This window comes from Apostichopus japonicus, chromosome 9 (genome assembly GCF_037975245.1).
Source record: "Apostichopus japonicus isolate 1M-3 chromosome 9, ASM3797524v1, whole genome shotgun sequence".
Lineage (NCBI taxonomy): Eukaryota > Metazoa > Echinodermata > Holothuroidea > Aspidochirotida > Stichopodidae > Apostichopus > Apostichopus japonicus.
In genome coordinates, this window is record NC_092569.1 from 17,458,449 (window position 1) to 17,476,323 (window position 17,875).

Consider the following 17,875-nt stretch of genomic DNA (forward strand, 5'->3'; position numbering starts at 1 on the left):
GTCGGTGGGTGTAGGCGAGACCCCCACGACATCCCTCGAAAATTCCTGGGAGGAAAGGCCGTCACATATCTGTGTGGCCAGCTCCCCTAGTATCCGAGGAGGGCATCCGACGTGGTTGTATGGTTCCTTCCGCGAGGTCCCCCATAGTGGGGAGGCGGGCCGGGATGTTATATGAGGTGAGTACGTCCCTCGTTAATTCACAAGCCGGTTAAGGTTTGGGGAATTCACAGCGCGTACTCCCTCAGCTCATATAACCTATGCATTTGTGACACAGGAGCCCTGGCGGTGGGTCGAGGATCTCGCGGGCGGCGGACCTAGGGCCGCTCGGGCAAAATCCCCTTCTGTGGCAGGGGTGTTTGTGAGATAGCAGGCGACAAAGGAAGACGGAGTCTTCCAGGCCGCCGCCTTCATAATATCTTCCAGGGGAACCCCCCGGAACCACGCCCTGGATGTGGCGTGGCCTCGGACGTCATGCGCCCGGACGGGTTCCCCAGGCTGCGTGTGGGCACGTATTAGGTCGGCCACCCACCGTGAAATGGTGTCCTTTGAGGCCGGGGTGTAAGGCGACCTCGGTAAAATGAAGAGCCTGTCCGAGGTACGTAGCTGTTTGGTCCTCTCTATGTACCACTTAAGGGCTCGGACAGGGCACCAGCGCTTGTCTTCCGCGATTGACGAGGCTTGAGACAGACTTGGGAGGAAGATCTTGTTCGGGGTAAAGGTTAATGATTGGTTCTTTGGGAGGAAGTGAGGGTCAGGTAGTAATCTGACTCCTCCTGGTTCGAACCTTGTGAACCCCCGTTGGAGGGTGAGCGCATGGAGGCAGCTTCTGCGCCTAGCAGAGGCGGCTGCGATCAGAAACAGTGTTTTGTGTGTTAGCTCGTCCAATGGAGCATTGTGTACGGAGAGCCCGCGAGGGTCGTCTGGACCTCGTGGAGGGCCCATGATGGGGCCAGGCGGCGCCTGGGAGGGCGCCTGTGAAACATGCCCATTAAGACCTGGCGGAGGACAGGGTTGGTTCCTACTGTGGAGCCATCCGAGAATCCGCTGTGAACCGCCGCTATTGCGGAGCGGTAATTTCTAATTGTGCTTATTTGCTTCCCTTCTCGGAAGAGTTCAAGTAGGAAGGCCGCCACCTGGTCTACTGAGGCCTCCACGGGATCAACAGCGTTGCCCCTGGCCCAAACATAGAATCGGTGCAGTCTAGAATCGTATGTTTTAATCGTGGACTGCCGGCAGGCATCCACTGCAATGTCCGCAACCTCCGGTGGAAACCCCGCTGTCTGGAGCGAGAGCCGGAGAGTTTCCACGCAGCTAGATGGAGGCTCGTGATGTCGGGGTGGGTTATTTGGCCGCTCCGTTGGGAGAGGAGCTTGGCGGCCGGTGCGAATTTGTATGGTAGGTCCACCGGCATCTCGATGATGAGTGGGAACCATGCTTGATTGGGCCAGCAAGGAGCGATCAAAAGCATGTCCGCTTCCACGTCCCGAAGCATTGTGAGAACTTTGCGGAGTAATCCCAGTGGGGGAAAGGCGTACATGGAGAGGCCCGCCCATGGGACGACTAGGGCGTCGGTCTTCCAGGCCTGTGGGTCGTGGTACTTGGAGCAGAACGTCGGGAGCTTGGCGTTCTTGGCCGTCGCAAGCATGTCGACGGACGGCCTGCCGAACAGGTGGAATACGTGGTCGGACCACGTTCGGGAGAGCTCCCATTCCCCATTGTCGAGATACCCCCTTGACAGTGCGTCTGCCAGTACATTGTCCTTCCCTGCTAGGTGGGATGCCCGTAGGCCGATCCGAAGGGAGTCGCAGAGGACGAGCAGGTCCCATGTCCTGCGTAGGAGAGCCAGGGATCGAGTGCCCCCTTGACGGTTGATATATGCCACGGTCGTGGTGTTGTCTGACCGGACCGTGACTGTGGCCCATTAGGTGGGTTGCCCAGTGACGTACGGCCCTCAGGACCGCTTCTGTCTCTAAATTATTGATATGGAGACCCCTCTCGGGCTCCTCCCATTCGCCGGCGACTGTGTGAACGCCCCAAACAGCTCCCCAACCGCTGAGGGAGGCATCCGTCGTGATCGACGTTGTAGGGGCTGGGTTCCTGAAAGGTCGCCCTGCCGCGATCCTGTCCGACTCTGCCCACCACGTGAGAAACAGGCGTAGCCCCGTTGAAAGTGGGATCGGCGTTGCCGCAGACGATCGGTCCGGGGCATAGTGTTTGAGGAGGTGCCGCTGGAGCGGCCGCATTCTGAGTCTGCACAGGTTCAGAAGGTCTGTGAAGCTCGCCATCTTCCCCAACAGGCGCTGCCACGTGAGCGCTGGGGTATTCCGATTGCCTAGTATTTCTCTGGCCGTGGCCACTAGGCTCGCCGTTCTTTCGGCCGTCGGGTAGACCATGCCGCGGGCGAGGTCGAGACGGGCCCCCAAGTATATGATCGATTGAGCAGGCACGAGGTTGGATTTCTCGACGTTGATTAACCAGCCCAGTCTCGTCAGGAGGGAGACGGTGGCGTTTGTACTGGCGAGTGCCCCTTGCTGGGAGTTGCCGAGTACTAACCAATCGTCTAGGTAGGCGAACACCATTACCCCGTTTCGACGGAGGTGAGCCAGGACCGCCCTCGTTACCCTGGTGAAAACCCTGGGTGCTGTGGAGAGGCCAAATGGTAGCGCTGTGAAGCGGTAATCTATCGCCTTGCACCTGAACGCGAGGAATCGCTGGTCCTCGCGTCGGATGGGAATATGTAGGTAGGCATCCTTTAGATCGACGGAGGATGCCCACATCCCTGGGCGCAGCATGTGAAGGATTGATGTGAGAGTCTCCATCCTGAACCTCTCCAGTCGGATGAACCTCCTGTTGAGAGGTCTGAGGTTCAGGATGGGCCTCCAAGTCCCGTTCTTCTTCAACGTGAGGAAGAACGAGGACCAGAAGAGGGGGCCGTCCGCGTTTGCGGCGGTGACCCGCGTAATGGCGCCTTTTTTGAGGAGACTGTTGATCTCGTCCTCGAGGGCTGCCCGCTTTTCCGGTATCTCGGGTACTGGCGTGGTTGTTAAGAGGCCATATTGGGGTAGGGTAGACGAGAACTCTATCTTGTAGCCCCCTTTTACCACGTTAAGTACCCAGGCTCCTGGGTCGATTTCCTCCCAGTGAGCCCCAAAAACTCTTAGTCGCCCCCCACCTTGGCCTTGGGCGTTACGGTGGGGTGGGCATCCCTAGGGCCGTTTACCGCGCCCGCGGTTTCCGCGGTATTGCGGGCGGTACGGCCTGTGTTCGGGCCGCGAAGGAGCAGATTGTTGCTGTGTTTGCGGGGCGCCCCGACTCTGACTGTAGCTTGATCTTGGCTGCCCAAAGCGGCTACCTTGTCGTGAGTCATAACGTGGGCGCGAGGATGAGGCCGAGCGGGACATGTGTTCGTCCGCCTCCCTCAGAGATTTCATTCTCTCTGCCTCCTCCAGGAGTTTCTCATCGAACTTGCCGCCGAAGAGGTCACTGCCCAGGATTGGTAAGTTGCGGAACCCGTCCGCCGTGGATCTGGACGACCAATTCAGGGAGTTCAAAACCAGGTCCCGGCGTGTCAAGGTGGCCTTAACCGAGACGCAGGCGAACTGGTCTAATACCATCCTGGAAACGGGTCCCAGGAGGGCAATGATGGCGGCGGTATCTTTACGTGAGATACACGATGCCTGGGCCTGTTGGAAGGACGTGTTCAATAGCTCGGCGAAAAGCAATAAGGCCGACGAGGACTTCATCCCTGCGCGGGAGGCCCTATCTACGTCAAACCGGGAGGATTCTAGGGTCTGTGCACCCTTCTCCCTGAACTTGTCTTTGCCGTCTTAGGCACCCGCCGACCGAAGTCTCTCCTTCACTTGAGGCGGGATGTGGGGTGGTGTAAAAAGACTTTCCCAGTCTTCGTCGCCCACGTGGAAAGTGCGATGGGCTGATCGCTGGAAGGCTGTCCAGCGTTTCGCCTGTGCCACCGCCTCGAACCGCTCTCTACATTCCACATCCACCGGGATGGAGGCTCGAGGCTTTTGGGCAGCAGCGTTCAATGTGAGTTTGGATGCCGGCCCCTCGTGGGCACGCGCATCCACCCATTCCTCGAAGCCGAGGACTCTGTGGAGTACTGCCGTCGCCTTCTCAAAGGCTTCCGCCGAAATTTCTGTACCCCGTAGGGGTTCTTCATCATCCGCCTCGGAATCTCCACTGAGGAGGGGGGCACTAGCTGCGATCGACAGCGCGTCATCAGTTCTGGAGGAGACGTCGCCCCAGGGATCCACCTGGGCCTCCTCAGGGGCGTGATCGTCCGTAACCGGTGCTGGCGGTGGCGCCGGTTGTGGTGGAATGGACGGAGCCCCCTGTTGTTCCGGGTCCTGTTGACTCGGCTTTTGTAACAATTGTCCCAGGAGGTCTTTGACCTGGGAAAGGAGAGCCTGCCCCGAGTCTGGGGACTGTCTCTTGCATTTCTTGGCTCTGTGTTGTCCAGAAGAATGTCCACTCGAGGACGAGGGTGACGAGCCAGACCTCGACCTGCGTCGAGGTCGCCGGTGTCTTTCCTGGCTCCTACCACGGCTACGGCTGTGGGTACGGCTTCTACTTCGTCTTTGGCGCCGTTCCGTACTTTCCGGGGAGAACCCCGAGAAATCTCTCCGGTTGTGGTCCCATGACCCCGGAGTAGAAGTAAATAAGTCCGCCACCACTTGTCTTCGGGGGCTTCTGGACTCCACATGGCTTGATGTGGACGGACCCTCTTGGGGCCGCGGCCGTGGCTGTGCCGACGCCGCACGGGAATTAGCTCCATCTCGTATGGATACCCGTTCTTGAGGAGGGTTTGAGCCATCTCGAATGGCGCCCTCCGTTCCCCCATGTTTAGGGCTTATGCCATCTCGAATGGCCACCTGGGGTTCCTTCGCCGGCAGTTTCTTCTTCCCCTGCTTTGAGGAAGCCGCCTTCTTTCTTTTCTCCGCCGCTTTATCCGCCAGCCAGGTACCGATCAAATCCCAGCGCTCCTGGGTCCAGTCCTGGCAAATGGAGCAAGTCTGTTTGCTCCCGCATGGGCGACACTTCGGGCACAAATCGTGTTTGTCCCATGCTTTGAACGGACGGAACTGCTTACAAGAACAGCAGTTTTTCCATCCTCTGAAAAATCTCGAAAAATTTGTTTTTTTGAAATTTTTTTGAGAAATCCCCGAAACTCGAAGCTGTGAAACTAAAATAGAAACAGCACGGAAACCAAATGAAATTTGTATCTAGACCAGTACGAAGAATAAATAAGGCAGTTACTTACTGCAAAATGATAACGTACACGATTGCTGTACGAGAACAGTATGAAAGAACTAAACAAAGCAGTTACTTGACTGAAAAGTGTGACCACGTACACAACTGCTGTACGTGAAAGTAAACAAACGCTAGGATAACGCTACACTAAAGTGCGGGCCTAGCCACGCTACGTGAACCACGTTCACGAGGCAAACAAAAAAAACGTTCGAAAATCACGAAAGAAAAAACGTTTTAAAGACAAGAAGCAGTTCAAACGTGCAGGACGTTGAACAGATGAAAAAGAATTACAAAAACAACGATAATATTTAGACCAAGTGATTGAAATCTAAAGATTAAGTAAGAGCAATAAGAGAGCGATACTTGCGCAAAAGATGCTAGAGCGAGGTTAATACGGTAATGCATAGGTTATATGAGGTGAGGGAGTACGCGCTGTGAATTTACTGATTACATTTCCTGTTGTATTCATAATATACTTGATGGATCATTGTTCACTTTCAATCTTCAGTATGAGAGGTCTGAGAGATGGACTTACTGATTATGTTTCCTGTTGTATTCATATTATATACTTGATGGATCAATGTTCACTTTCAATCTTTAGTATGAGAGGTCTGAGAGATGGATTTACTGATTATGTTTCCTGTTGTATTCATAATATATTTGATGGACCAATGTTCACTTTCAATCTTCAGTGTGAAAGGTCTGAGAGATGGACTTACTGATTATGTTTCCTGTTGTATTCATAATATATTTGATGGACCAATGTTCACTTTCAATCTTCAGTGTGAAAGGTCTGAGAGATGGACTTACTGATTATGTTTCCTGTTGTATTCATAATATCTTGATGGATCAATGTTCACTTTCAATCTTTAGTATGAGAGGTGTGAAAGATGGATTTACTGATTATGTTTCCTGTTGTATTCATAATATATTTGATGGACCAATGTTCACTTTCAATCTTCAGTGTGAAAGGTCTGAGAGATGGACTTACTGATTATGTTTTCTGTTGTATTCATAATATCTTGATGGATCAATGTTCACTTTCAATCTTCAGTATGAGAGGTCTGAGAGATGGACTTACTGATTATGTTTCCTGTTGTATTCATAATATCTTGATGGATCAATGTTCACTTTCAATCTTCAGTATGCGAGGTCTGAGAGATGGACTTACTGATTATGTTTCCTGTTGTATTCATAATATACTTGATGGATCAACGTTCACTTTCAATCTTCAGTATGAGAGGTCTGAGAGATTGACTTACTGATTAGGTTTCCTGTTGCTTTCATAATATACTTGATGGATCAAAGTTCACTTTCAATCTTCAGTATGAGAGGTCTGAGAGATGGACTTACTGATTATGTTTCCTGTTGTTTGGAATGCTAAGTCTACAATTCCTTCATCTTGATCTGATGCAGCACTGTGGAATACAGAAAATACATTTGTCCATCCAGACCTGATGTTGGTCGGCTGTGAGTTTACCATCTGAGCGATACAGCGGACCACCATATCACGAATAGTGGATGACCTGTGAATAATAAATATTGTTGCTTAAATCTGAGGAATATCCACTCAAAACTAAATCCTCCAAAAGCAAGACTACTGTATCACAGGCCTGGAACTCATATAAAAGGTGAAATAGGTAATCAAGGATATTTGATGATTTTACACACATTTGTAATAGGAACACATTATTAAAGGCAATGTATCAAAAAGAACAGATGCAAGGCAGACTTAATATTAAATATTGATGAACAGCCTGGCTGCAGGATGCTGCAGCCCTCTCAGCATCCTAATTTTGACACCATGGCTAACACCATCACAATGAGTTCTTAAAGAAGGCATTCCAGTGCAGCTCTTAAGTCAACAACACCTTTTCAAAGAGGAGAAAAGGATATACTGTATACAGGGATGAGCCTGGGTAAAAAAAAATATGGAACTTTGCAAAATTTGCCTGTATAGGTTCCAGTTTGCGTATGCTACAGTGTGGATAATAGTTTTTGTCCCCGAGGTAGAAAAGAAATCACAGAAATTCCGCGAATTCGCAGAAAAAGCTCATGCTAATGTAGTCATTGTTTTGGTTTCTCAGCGATTTCTACACTGGAATGTGGATCAAGTTTACCATTTACTAATGGTATGTGGATGTGAGCTGAGGATGTGAGAAAGCTAGAAGGGGGTAGTAGGTTGGCTGTGCAGAGGCAAGAAGTGAAATAAGTTTCCCTTTTCCCATGCCAGGATGGGTTTCTTCACATCTCCCTTACATGAATACTGCATAAGTATTTCCCATTTACTGTTAATCCTCTCTATTCAGACAAAATGTCTAACATGTGACAACTGACCTGTTCTTCTTCATGATGTATTCAAAAGGTCGGAGAAAATCTTTTTGGAATTTGAAATTTGGCAGTTCTCCTTTCTCCAAAAACTTCATGGATAGCTGTCGGAGCGAGTCCACGGCAAAAAATGCTACCTCTTCATTTGGGTTACAACCAACCTGAGATTGAGTAATGTACACAAATTCAGGTTAAATAATTTACAGAAATTTGATTGACAATCATTCTATTATACAGATCGTACAGGATGAATATTGATTTTTCACCCAGTATGATTCTGAGAACCATTCAAAACATCTCATTTAAATATGATCTATAGGGGTACATGCAAAATGATGCAAAAGTCACGATCAAATATAAATAATGAACTGGCAATACTTGATACATATCACCTCAATGATGTTAGGGTCTGATTGAGTATTGTACCATGAAGTTTTATTTTCAAGTGAATAACATTCTGAGAAATGCATAGATCTGTCTACAATAGAGATGGGCTATTAACTCAAAGCAGACGTTTTAGAGCTGTGATTTTTGTTTAATTAAAATCAAACAAGCTCCACCCTATGACACTATTATACCTCTTTAGATTGACAATCCAATAGAACATTTCAATGTACAGCGCAAATTCTTAAAACTTCAATTTTGCTTTTAATTATGGCACACATGTTTAATACTTGCAACTATATATATACATGTACAAGGTCTGGGCAACAAAATGTTATGAGTCTAATAGAATCATTATCTTTTTACAAACCAACCTTAATTTGGTGAAGATATTGAAATTTAACTATTTCACATTTCAGACAAATAAAACTTTCAGCAACACTGACATCCTAGCCTTGTACAATGGTGGGTCTTTCATCAGTCCACTTTCCACAACCAATTTTGCATCCTGATCAGATTAACTCCCCAACGGAAACATTTGAAAATGTCATGTTTGGACCTTATCGTGACCCCCAAATGATCTTTGACCTACTTTTGTGAACAAAAATTATAGAGTCTTTGACCTGTGCAACAACTTGGGAATATTTGATCACAAATACAATAGGTAAATGGGGGCAACCGTTGCTCAACATAATCGAACAGACGGATGGATGGACACACGGACAGATGAATAGATGCATTTCTACGATATAAACTCCATTGGCTTGGCAAGCTACTTTAGCTTAAAATACACCGGCTAGATTAATCCATGACTCTTTACAGCAATTACCTTATTAAAATGATCACCAAGTATTGCCCATATTCTTGACCATTGGACCCTCACTCTACCCATATTGTAGTATGAAATTTCAACAATCTTGATGAGTGAAAACATTCTTGGTCCACTTCCTGATGATAATTCTTCAAGAGATACCTGACTTAGTGCTTCTGTAAAATCAACTGTGAAATTAGAAAGAAAAAAAAAATGGTAAAATAATTATGTAGATTTAAAAGAAAAAACCTTCAAAATATATATGACTTCTAGTAATGTTAATATAGCATTATATCAAAGATGATTGATCAAGAAATTGATCAACATTAACTCAGTGAAGCTGCTTAAGAGTGTCGCTGCACATCTTCGCCTCTCATTCTAAATCCAGGCAGCTACGCTGTACTGTACCTACTTGAAAGTAGTGTATTGTGTAAGTACAGTAAATACTGTGCATAAAGGTTGCAGTATAGCTATTCTTCTCAGAGTTGGGTAAGACTGGTGCCATCAGCTACAGTATGGTAAAAAACTTTGGGGAAGTATCATGCAAATCAACATACAATATGACTTCAGGATGAATATAAAAGTCCTAGAACATTGTTTGCTGGCTTAACCTAAAAATTTGATGGATATTATGGAAAGGAAAAAAAAATCTTGTTGTAACAATTTATATGAAAATATCATCTCAAAAGTGACCTGGAAAAAATGTTAATATTGACTAATCTGATTTCAAAGTAGAAACGGTCATGCTTGTTGGCCATCCTGTAGAGTTGCTGGTCTATATAGTGATATAAACCACTTTTACCATTTTGTAGGATTTTAACATGATGAAAAAGATCTGAGAATGTAATAACTATTTCTGTTCTATTTTCTTCATTTTTTATCAGATGTACATAATAGATTCAAATCTGTGATTCAAACCAATGAGTTTTTTTTTTTAAATGAGTGATTTAAATTGTGACAATATCAGTGACTCAAATCGATGTGATTTAAATCAGCCAACCCTGCAGGTAAAAATGGAGATTATGCTGCTTTATAGTTATTCAAAATTGCTCAAGTCAAGGAACAATAAAGTTATCGCAAAACTGATGAAAAAATTAAAAGTCACAAGTGTTATCGTAGATGAGGGGGACACAATGTTCTGTACTTCATTCAAATGTTAATTTGTATGGGAAGCAGTCAAATTGTTTACACTCATAGTTCTAAATATTTAGTTACAGTATATAACTGAAAACAAGATTTGGGAATATTACCCGGCATGGTCACATTTATGGAAACATTCAGGTCATGATGTCAATACAGTACTGTTAAAAAAACTTTTTTCTGCAACTTTGCTTCAAAGCATCATTTTGATGCAAAATGATGAATTGATGATATTCCGATACAATTGTAATTAAAGATTTTGTTAGATCATCTACAATATAATGACAAGATTAATGAAATGATCAGTTCATCATTTTGCTGCAAATTGTTGAAGTGATGACATCTTGATACATGGGTTATTACAGATTTTGCTGGAAAGTGCTGTTCATCTTTAATTAATCAAGTTATCATTTATTTGCTATGTACAACCTCATGGTTGAAATGTCTTTCTATGAGAAATGTGGTAAATAATTTCATCATTCGGCAGCATTTAATTGAGGTTAATCACTTAATAGAGTTTAGGAATGTGTTTTTTTTTCTTTCTTTTTGGCAAATTGTTAATAGAGTATACTAACTGAAAGATACTACTTTCATTTACCAAAATATGTAAAATTTAGACAGCACCTTAACATTCCAGACAAAGTGATACAACATAATATAAATCATTAAAGGTATATTGTGTCAATTGTCCCACATCCCAAATGCCTGTAACAATACAAATCATGATTGGCTGCACTAAATGAACAAGACGAGAAGAGAAGGGTACAGATGAGGTGCAACAATAGGACCCTGTTGACAAAAGTACCCATCTACTAAACACTGCGAGGAGCACTAGCAAATAATTATTCTGGTTTGTTTTGTAATTAAATGCTTGTATGATCAACAATTAAGACCCAAACAGACATCCGTACTTTAAATACACCTCAGGTCTTACATCCTGGTTCTGAAGATGAACATAAAAAAATCGCTACAGAAGTTGATAAAGCACCCAAATATTCATGCCAATGCAAACTGCTAATAGCCAGATATTATGATATTGTGCAGTGATGATTCCTGAACAGATGTAACACTATCTTATCCGTATATCATTTGATGTTGCAATAGTACATCCTGGATCAGAGAAAACAAGAAATGGAGACGCTTGGACTATGACCAAGCTGGATAGTGATGAATATTCATGGCGGATGTCTAGACCAGTTTCCTGTAGGAGCTTTGATTGGACGATTACTTAAGGGAGAGGACAATAGCCATGAAGTATTCAGTCTTTCAGCAATTGAGAAGGCTGATTATACAGATTGACTGTGATTGGTCCACTACAGAACAGAAGAGCATAAACACCATAAATAAGGTAAATCTTGTACTCAGGATGACAAAATGATGTGTGTTAGCTGCCTGTGATTGGTCAATCAGATATGGTAGTGCATAAACTCCATTGGGTTGGCTAAATAATGTCCATATGTTTCACACTATATTGCTATACACAAGGTATGGTAGTGTGTAAGGGGTTCCCTTCTTGGGATTGGTCAAATAAACATGGAAGGGCATAAAACACATGTTTTTTGGAAAGTATTATAACTTAAATGAAAATTCAATAAGTTACGACAGTTGAGAGACAAAAAAAGAGAGCAAAATGGCACCAACATGATACAGTGAAGTTGAGGTATTGACCAGTATTGATTGGTCAGTAATGGTAGTCTGATAGCAAATTAGTGTAGCTGATTGGTCGTTAGGAATTAGTGTAGAGGAGAAGTAGCTTTTTCAATTTCGTCCAATTATATCGCTTGCTGTAATTTAAAACGTATGGTTAATAAAAATATACAAAGGGAAAAAAAAGAAAATGGCAGGGGAAAAATGGAACTAGAAGAAAATAAAAAGAAACATGAGAGTAAAAAGAATACCAAAAACAAACAGTTTATACTGTATACACAATGCACCCAAAAGAAGCATTCATATAAAGTACAGTAATGCACACATAAATAATCTACATGTACAGGTTTAGTTGATTAAAACATTGGGCAAAAATATGTTCTTTTGAATGTTGAGACTATTGACATTATATTGTCCTGAACTGGCTTCTTTTCCATTTCAAATAATTGGAGAGTTACACAACAGAAAATGCTAGATATTATATTAAATAATAATAATTATATAGAAAGATTCTGTATCAACATAAAATGGTGTCATACAAAGATGAAAAACCCCTTGATATTTAGAGTTAAGGTCATCAGTTTTATTGCTACCTAACTAAATAAATATGAACACTACAAATTCTACTTCAACTAGTACCTTAATACTACCTGCAAAGTATTTTGTTCCCTCATTGAGCCATTTAATTGTCTAATTTACAATGGCTGAATGTCTGGAAATATTTAACGAATCTTGTAGTTACTTTTTTTTAAACTTTAAGCGAAACCTTCAAGTATGGTATAATTTTGGGCTAAAAGTCACCAAATTGTCTCACATTTTAAAAGCGACTTTACATTTGAAACAAAACAGTAACACTTACTGTACGTATTGTATGATCATATTTGCTAGAGGGTATGAGAATAATCTGTAAAGGTGCTGTAACAACAGTTTTCAGGACTACTTTAAAAGCACAAGCCAGTAATGACAACATTTTTGTAGACACAAAAATTTGGCATTTAAAATATAAAGTATTACAACTCAAAAGACAGCCATAATGATTAGAAAATTTAACAAAATGTCAAAATTGATTTCTTTTTATCAATTTCTTTTCATCATAACTATTTTCTAAATTTTAAAGTTTTTTTTCTTCAAAAGAAGCACCAATTGTTTTCCAAAATGTTATCAGCAAATTTGTTTTTTATAAGTTATAACAAATTACAGTAGTTGTTTCTTGATTGTGAAGCATCAAGAATTTAGTACGTAGAAGTCCCTCATATTGATGTGAAAAATCAACAATTTGGCATATCTATTTGAAATGCAAGACTGCTAATTACTGTTTAAAATATATCTTATGATAATGAAAGCAAAATATTTTTTTTTTAATTGGAATTTAAAATAAAAAATTGGAAACAATTATAAGCCATGGTTCTAATGCACGAGTTTCAAAGCTTTTTTTTTTAGATTAAAAACATAGGAGTTGTGTGTTATGGTTTATATATTTATGAGCTCCAAATGAATGATTTATTTTTCCATTTTGAAACAACAAAGAACCTAAACTCTTAATCTGTAAATGTAACAAGAATGAATTGTTTTTGCACATAGATGAGGTGAAACTTACATTCAAATCTATGGTGATAATATTTTATGTTAGAAGCAAAGGAACAGGCCAACCAGATGTCTTCCCTCCTTTAAAAAATGCTACTGTATTGTTGAATTATCAGCTTTTCAAAGTAATTTTTTAAATAATTCTTTAAACAAAAAAACTGTAATTATTTGATTGGTTGACTTAATTTCATCTCGGTATGCTGAAAGCAATTTTGTAGTTCTGCATTTATAGCTGCATTTATTTAATATTTTTTTATATTTTATTATATATATGTTTTTATTGTTAAAATATCAGTTTTTCAAAGATTTTTTTTTATAATTTTGTTAAACAAAAAGATCCACAACTACGGTATGATAATAGATAGATAAGAACCAATAGACTGAAGGAAATGGTCACAATGCAGGTACACTATTTTGGTGAAGAATTCATACATGTCATACAGACTGAGGGTTCCATAAGGCAGAATTAGCTTCCTTTTATATGAATATATCTGAGAAAAAGAATACTGATTTAGGACAAACTGTAATTATTTGATTGGTTGATTTACTTTTATCTTGGTATGCTGAAAGCAATTTTGTAGTTCTGCATTTAAAGCTGTATTTATTTATATTTTATAATTATTACTATTTTTTTATTATTGAAATATTACCTTTTCAAAGTGATTTTTTTAAAATAATTTTGTTAAACAAAAAACTGTTATTATTTGATTGGTTGACTTAATTTCATCTTGGTATGCTGAAAGCAATTTTGTCGTTCTGGATTTATAGATGAATTTATTTAATATTTTTTAATATTTTATTATATATTTTTTTAATGTTCAAAAAAAAGCTTTTCAAAGTATTTTTTTTTAAATTTTGTTAAACAAAAGATCCAAAACTATGGTATGATAAATTGGTAATAGAAAGATAAGAACCAATGGACTAAAGGAAAAGGTCACAACGCAGGTACACTATTTTGGTGAAGAATTCATACATGTCATACAGACTTAGGGTTCTATAAGGCAGAATAAGCTTCCTTTATATGAACATATCTGAGAAAAAGAATACTGGTTTAGGACAACCTGTAATTATTTGATTGGTTGACTTACTTTCATCTTGTTATGCTGAATGCAATTGTGTAGTTCTGGATTTATAGATGAATTAATTTAATATTTTTAAATATTTTATTATATATTTTTTTATTGTTAAAATATCAGCTTTTCAGAGTAATTTTGTAAATAATTTTGTTAAACAAAAAGATCCACAACTATGGTATGATAAATTGATAATAGATAGATAAGAAGCAATGGACTAAAGGAAAAGGTCACAATGCAGGTACACTATTTTGGTGAAGAATTCATACATGTCATACAGACTTAGGGTTCTATAAGGCAGAATTAGCTTCCTTTATATGAACATATCTGAGAAAAAGAATACTGGTTTAGGACAACCTGTAATTATTTGATTGGTTGACTTACTTTCATCTTGGTATGCTGAATGCAATTGTGTATTTCTGGATTTATAGATGAATTTATTTAATATTTTTGAATATTTTATTATATATTTTTTTATTGTTAAAATATCAGCTTTTCAGAGTAATTTTGTAAATAATTTTGTTAAACAAAAAGATCCACAACTATGGTATGATAAATTGATAATAGATAGATAAGAAGCAATGGACTAAAGGAAAAGGTCACAACGCAGGTACACTATTTTGGTGAAGAATTCTTACATGTCATACAGACTGAGGGTTCCATAAGGCAGAATTAGCTTATTTAATATGAACATATCTGAGACAGAGAATACTGCTTTATGACAAACAGTAATTATTTGATTGGTTAACTTGTTTTCATCTTGGTATGCTGAAAGCAATTTCTGAGTTCTGCAGTGACAGCTGCATTTAACATTGGGTAGCAACTTTGTATCATGTTTGAAACCTTTGTAAATTTTACAAAGCAGAAAAGAAACTGAAAAGGTACAACACAGTTTATGCTATTTTGATGATGCTTTATGTAAAACAGAACATATAAACAGTATTCTCAAGTTTACGACAGCCATGATTGGATCTTTAAAAACAATATTACTGGTTTTCAGCATTAAACATACTTGATTAGTTTTTGCTTTTTTCCTGCAATGCTTACAGCAATTTGGAAGTTATGTATTAATTTATTCTACATTGGGTAGCAAGTTTGTGTAAATTTGGAAAATTAAACGTTTGCAAAGTGGACAGATCTAAAAATGATAAAATAAAGGGAATACTGATTCACAGTAGTTAAATACTCCACCAGTTTTGATGTTTTCATGTATTTAACATATTTTATATTGTGTACAATAGCAACTTTAAACTGTATGAATCTTTCATAAGGCATGTTTTAATATTTGCTAATTGTGCAAGGCAATATTTGGAATGCTTCATTGTAGTTGTAACTATGATATCTACAGTGCAGTACAGTACTTACTTATTGTATACACAGTGTAATTAAAATCACTAAATAATTATTTTTATTACAGGTTTCCAAATAGTTTAATTGTAATATACAGAAAAATAGCAAAACACAAGGTAACAATTACCTTCTTTTTTTTTCAATTCCAAACCTTTGATGCTTTTTACCTGTAAAGTTCATTCCTCCTGGGATTTATCTGGAAGAAAGTTGATTATTACAGGGACATTGTCTTTCCCTTTCTCTAGTAATTTAACTTAAGTTCCACCAGACTATTACAATTTCAACACAAAATTAGACATGAAAGGAATATCTGCTTTGGATTTTTACAACTTTTAATGTTTTAAAATGCAGAACTTCTTTCTATACAGTACAAACTGTAAAAAAAACATGTCCTATGTGTTGGTCATCTCATCTTTAAATGGCTGTGTGATTTAGGATTATGTTAAAATAAAATGACTTACAAAATTTGAATATAATGTAAAATTAGTAGAGTTTCTAAATAGCCAAATACAGTGCTCTTTTTACCGAACTTCAATTTATTTGAAAACTTTAATTTCCAACAGTACATTGTATTAATATCCTCCAATAAACACTGTTCTTACATGAAGCACTCAATTTAAAAAGAAAGTAAGATCTTTTGGGAATGATGATTTCCATTTATATCATCACTTAAACTGATCAGAACTGATCTCTGATTAAATATTAAAAGATGGTTTGATTTGTTAATTCTGTGATAGATCAATTAAATACAGCATATTGTTCACGGTTTACCTCGTCTTCGTTTTTCAGTCTCCTTTGGGATAGTTTTCTTTCTATTCACATAAAGTAAGCTAATTGGCCATCTCTGCACTCTTTCTTTGATTCTAATAATTGTAGGCTAAGGGAAATATTCATGAAAGGATGCTAAATTATATCATTATTTAAATTTCTTTTTATTCCCATAAAGTAAGCTTATTGGCCATCTCTGCACTCTTTCTTTGATTCTAATAATTGTAGGCTTAAGGTAAACATTTATGAAAGGATGCTAAATTATATAATTAGATAAATTTCTTTTTATTCACATAAAGTAAGCTTATTGGCCATCTCTGCACTCTTTCTTTGATTCTAATAATTGTAGGCTTAAGGGAAACATTTATGAAAGGATGCTAAATTATATCATTATTTAAATTTCTTTTTATTCCCATAAAGTAAGCTTATTGGCCATCTCTGCACTCTTTCTTTGATTCTAATAATTGTAGGCTAAGGGAACTATTCATGAAAGGATGCTAAATTATATCATTATTTAAATTTCTTTTTATTCCCATAAAGTAAGCTTATTGGCCATCTCTGCACTCTTTCTTTGATTCTAATAATTGTAGGCTTAAAGGAAACATTCATGAAAGGATGCTAAATTATATAATTAGATAAATTTCTTTTTATTCCCATAAAGTAAGCTTATTGGCCATCTCTGCACTCTTTCTTTGATTCTAATTATTGTAGGCTTAAGGGAAACATTCATGAAAGGATGCTAAATTATACAATTAAATAAGTTTCTTTCTATTCACATAAAGTAAGCTTATTGGCCATCTCTGCACTCTTTCTTAGATTCTAAAAATTGTAGACTTAAGGGAAACATTCATGAAAGGATGCTAAATTATATCTCCTTTTCAATTCTACCAAAATAGGTACAGTGACTTAACCGATTCTCCACTTAACGTTTTGTTACATGACACTGCCAACGTGTGTACTGTTATTATCAACTTGTAATATACAGTATTAAGAGCAAAATGAACTGATGTTTCAATCTTTCATGTTTTGATCCTGCTAGGAGTGAAACATCAGGCCACCCTAACATAATGTGTAAGACCAAAATACTTTATTCAATAATTCTGCGAGCCACAGGGTCAAAAGATGGAGGGAGAAGAATGGGGGAGGCCGAGGGGGGCGGGGGCGCATGGCAAGCACCAGTTTATTAAGTGATGTCATTTTCACCATCCAAAACATTTCATCATCAAATTATTTGATTGACGTCAATAGCCTGTACGAAGAACGAGTATTTCTTAACTATCTTGTTCAAACCAGGATGCAGCGACAAAAATCTTACTTGCAAAGTTAAAAATAGTTTCATATGTGTTTATACATATGGAAATCAGCCAATCAATTGCTGTGTTACTGATTACAACTACACACGCTCTGCATACAAAGGTGTTTTGGATGTAAACAGGATACATCTTACTATTGCATCATCTTTTATCAGATGACGTGGCAATGGGTACTGTATGTACAGTAGGTTTACCATGAAAAGAACCAT

The 17,875-nt window shown here is 39.6% G+C and overlaps 1 protein-coding gene across 2 annotated transcripts in view; it reads right to left on the reverse strand.

Moving 5' to 3' along the window:
• The window catches only part of LOC139973101 (brefeldin A-inhibited guanine nucleotide-exchange protein 1-like), an 80,972-nt gene that overhangs the window by 20,010 nt on the left and 43,087 nt on the right, over positions 1–17,875 (reverse strand). For both annotated transcript variants that reach the window (XM_071979513.1, XM_071979512.1), the window contains exons 22-24: positions 8,810–8,979; positions 7,606–7,757; positions 6,622–6,794 (exon numbers count right to left, since the gene is read on the reverse strand). In XM_071979513.1, the coding sequence (XP_071835614.1) occupies positions 6,622–6,794; positions 7,606–7,757; positions 8,810–8,979 (495 nt within the window). The remainder of the gene's footprint in view (positions 1–6,621; positions 6,795–7,605; positions 7,758–8,809; positions 8,980–17,875) is intronic.